The sequence below is a fragment of the Cariama cristata genome, unplaced genomic scaffold, assembly GCF_000690535.1.
Source record: "Cariama cristata isolate BGI_N322 unplaced genomic scaffold, ASM69053v1 scaffold45418, whole genome shotgun sequence".
Taxonomy (NCBI): Eukaryota; Metazoa; Chordata; class Aves; order Cariamiformes; family Cariamidae; genus Cariama; species Cariama cristata.
Genome location: NW_009633712.1, coordinates 1 through 3,733, shown reverse-complemented (window position 1 = coordinate 3,733; position 3,733 = coordinate 1). Strand labels below are relative to the sequence as shown.

Below are 3,733 nucleotides of genomic sequence, written 5' to 3'. Positions count from 1 at the left end.
CCCTCAGGCCCAGCGCGCCGGCGTCGGCGGGCGAGGCGGGGCGGAGGAAGACCCGGGCAGCCCTTGCGCACGAGCTGCTTTCGCTTTTTTTTATTATTATTTTTTTTTTCCTTCCCCCGTAGAAAGACTTCATTAGCCTTCGGACCGGTATTCCAGGAATTCTTTGAATGCATGTTTTTAATGTAACAGAAGTATACATTTTGATAAGAAGAACGGCCAGGCACTGAAGCAGAGAGCACCTCCCTCAGCGTGCTCTTCAGACGCAAATTTTCTTCCAGCGCAGCCAAAGCAGCGTATTTCAGTTGTGGGATTTCCCGAAGTCATACAACATTTGTTTTGCAGTTGTTGTGTTCCACCCTTGGCCTTTTAAAGGTCCCTCACATACAGCCACATACTTCTTTAACATGTTTTTGCCCGTTTCTTGGAAATCCAGTGACACGCTCTGTGATCTGCAGCCCAGGTCACTGTTGGAGACGGACTCGATCATCTCATGGCTTTCCTGCTTCCCTTCTCCACAGTGTCGCAGTCCCCAGTAGCACATTTCTCCACTGTACATCATCGCCAGTAAGTGAGTGTCACTAAATATACCTGCAAAAAATTTAGATCGAGTACTTTATTGTTCTAAGCAAGTACACAGCTTGTTAACTTCAAATTCTTTTTTTTCAGTAACACTGGAAAAAAAAATTCCAAAAAGGCAGTATAAGCCTATTAAAGAGGTACACTGAAAAAACAAATTTTAACCATGAGATAACTGACACTGCCCAGAAGAGAACTTGATCGAGGCTTTGCTCATTATTCTATTCATTTTGTCTCTCCATAATGCTAAAAGACTGCCATATAAATATTACTCTGATAATTGTGTTTGCCTATTTATCTTAGAGTATTTCAGTATTTCTTTACAATCCGTTAAGCACAGGCATGATTATGCATATTTATTTTAGAATACTTCTGTGCCTCCCAAAATTTAAGCCTAAAAGAAGACGCTGTTTGAGCATCATCTTAACTCAGATTAACCAGTAGCAGCTTTAGTAATTGAACAGAAAGCCACATATGTGTCCATGGTCACTGAAAAAAAAAAAAAAAAAATCCTGCTAAATAAATCTACAAATCAGCTGCTGCACTTGGCTTTGCATTGTAGAGCTGAATTGGAGTAATGCCACTTTCAGATGAAATTAAGCAAGAAGGTGCTCCATCCCTCCATAGCTAGAGTAGAGCTAGTTTTGGGTGTGTACAACGCGGACATCATGCTCAGCACCAGCTGTTTTACCTTATAAATCCCCTCCTGCTGCGTCACCCTACGTGCATCACACCGATGCAGCCTCAGATCCTCATGTAAATGTACTATAGATATGCAGCTTACAAAAAGCTACATAAAGTGGAGAGAGAGAGAATAAAAGCTTGCCAAATCTAACCAATTCTGCATGTACTTTCTACGTGTGTGAAGTCAGTAATTCTGTGCTTTTATCTGTGTTCTCCTAGATCTAAACAGGAAGACAAACACAGGAACATCTAGCACCCTCTGCAGTTATATTTGTGCTTTCAACATTTCTGAATTGACAGTTGGATGGTTGTAAAACACACATGCCATGCATAAAACACCCATTGCCTCAGATCACTTTCCTCCAGTGCCCTCAGTAACAGAGAAAATGAGCACTGTCACCTCCTAAAATCCAGAAGTCAAAAAGAAGGAGGGGAAGGGAAGAGCGCTGCTGCCTGCTTATGTCTCATGTATTATTTATTTTTTCTAAAAAGTGCCAGTTTTTGAATACAAATGAAGTCAAACAACAAAAATATGCAATAAAGCATTTCATAAAGTGGAGCAGTTTAGAGGAGTGGGGGGGTGGGGTTTTTTGAGTTGTTTTTACCTTCACTGAGTAATCTAGCTGTGTCTTTATCTTGAAGTAAGACATCTTCATTTAGCTGAAGAGGGCATCTAAAGCTAAGCATCTTCATCAAGTAATGAACTCCAGCATTAAGACACTGAGTACAGTTGAAAAATGGGGGGGGGGAGGGGAAAACTTTAGGTAAGTTACGATTAATTTAATGACAGACAGAAATACTTCTCACTATGAATTTGCCAAAGGAAAAAAAAAAAGAAGCTATATTTTAAAAGCAGAGTCAAACTTTGAAACTGTATTCATATGCTCATAGAACTTTTTAATCTTCTTTACCTTTTTAAATATGGCAATGTTTTCTTGTAGCCATTCACTCCTTTCTTTTGCTGTATGACAATACATGTAAAGCAGGGCTCCTTTCCTCCAGTAAAGACATTCCAACAACTCTGCACCAAGGATGTTGATGGGCTAAAATAAAATCCAACAAACTGGACTAACGCAAAAGTAAACCATCTGAACTACACATATACACACTCACACATGCAAACAGTGTTATATGAAGTTTCTAACTTTAGAGGCTGTACTTAACAGAAACAGTCATAGACACAAGCCTAATACCTTGGATGTAAACTGCTAAAAGCAAATGGAACCATGAGCATGCAACAAGTTATTTGAAAAAATATTTTCAGGAATCACTATTTAAATACAAGTAAGAATTGAAAAAGATCTTAAATTCTGCCCATCAAAAATACAAATACTACTATCCTGTTTCAGATTTTTTGTTTTTAAATAATGAAATAATTAATTCTCTGGTTGAATAACGTTAGTACTCACTTCTTCATTTACATTGCATTTCCCCACTAGGTCTTCTGGTTCTGAAAGAATACAAATAAGTTCTTTAATTTTTTGCAAGGAAGATTCTTCTGGAAAATCTTCATCCACAAGCTGGTTTTCTTCAAAATATGTAATGTCTAAGACAGCCTATGAAAACAAGATACACAATGTAAAAATACTACCAGCAAAATAATCAAATGATGGTGTGCAGTAACATACAAACTTGTTAACAGTTTATAAAACATTACAATTTTAAGCTAATTTTTAACCTTTAGTTTACAAAAGCTGAGAGTTAGAAGTATTGCAAGATTGTTGACAGTCAATGTAAAGTCAAACCCCTTTCTGTTCTTACAGTACCAGCAGTATTATTATTGATTCCAAGTTATCTTCTAATCCAGACAAAAGCAACCTTGCACTTCACACCAAGTAACAGAGATCCCTTTCTGCTATATCCTCTTGCCTACACCCAACCCTCTCTCATACCCCACATTAGATTTATGTGCCTTAAATACACTACCTGTGTATAGAGCCGCAAAAGCATGGAAGGACATTCTTTCCCTTCGTTACAGAGGTCCTTCAACTTGCCCAGAGTAGCAGAGCCCTTTGCTATGAAGGTATCTGAAGGAAGAATACAACATTTCCTTAGCACTGAAAAGCACTCAGCAAGAGCCTTGCTTACTCTCCCTTTTCACTTCATGTGGTTTTAACCATCCTTGCAGTATGCAAGAGCGGCTGAATAATACAGCCTTTAAACAGGGCCGCTGCCCTCTCAGACGACATACACCTTTCATGACTAAATTAAGGGCGTTCATGGTTATGGTCTGGTGTTTCAAAACCAAGTCCACACACTCCATTTGCGAAGAAGTCACAGACCAAAAGCACAACTTCCCAACGTGCAGGTCTACATTTTAGGCCTCGGCCGCCCTGCTCTACCGAAAGGACTCCAGACGGAGGCCTGGGCCGGTGCCAGCCGCGCCGCTCCTGAGGCGAGTCTCTTCTTGGAGGAGGCAGAAGCGGCGCCCGCACCAGCTGTCCGCAGCCGGGGGCCTGCGCCCCAAGGCCCG

At 40.3% G+C, this 3,733-nt stretch overlaps 1 protein-coding gene across 1 annotated transcript; it reads right to left on the bottom strand.

Annotated features, from left to right (window-relative positions):
• Positions 1 to 167: 167 nt before the first annotated feature.
• On the bottom strand, positions 168 to 3,287 carry LOC104155462 (chromosome unknown open reading frame, human C5orf51; the record flags this gene model as incomplete). Its single annotated transcript, XM_009706846.1, has 5 exons — positions 168 to 588; positions 1,866 to 1,980; positions 2,172 to 2,303; positions 2,670 to 2,816; positions 3,187 to 3,287. Coding segments are annotated over 5 exons (785 nt in total), but the record flags the coding sequence as incomplete, so codon positions are not given.
• Between the last annotated feature and the right edge of the window lie 446 nt (positions 3,288 to 3,733).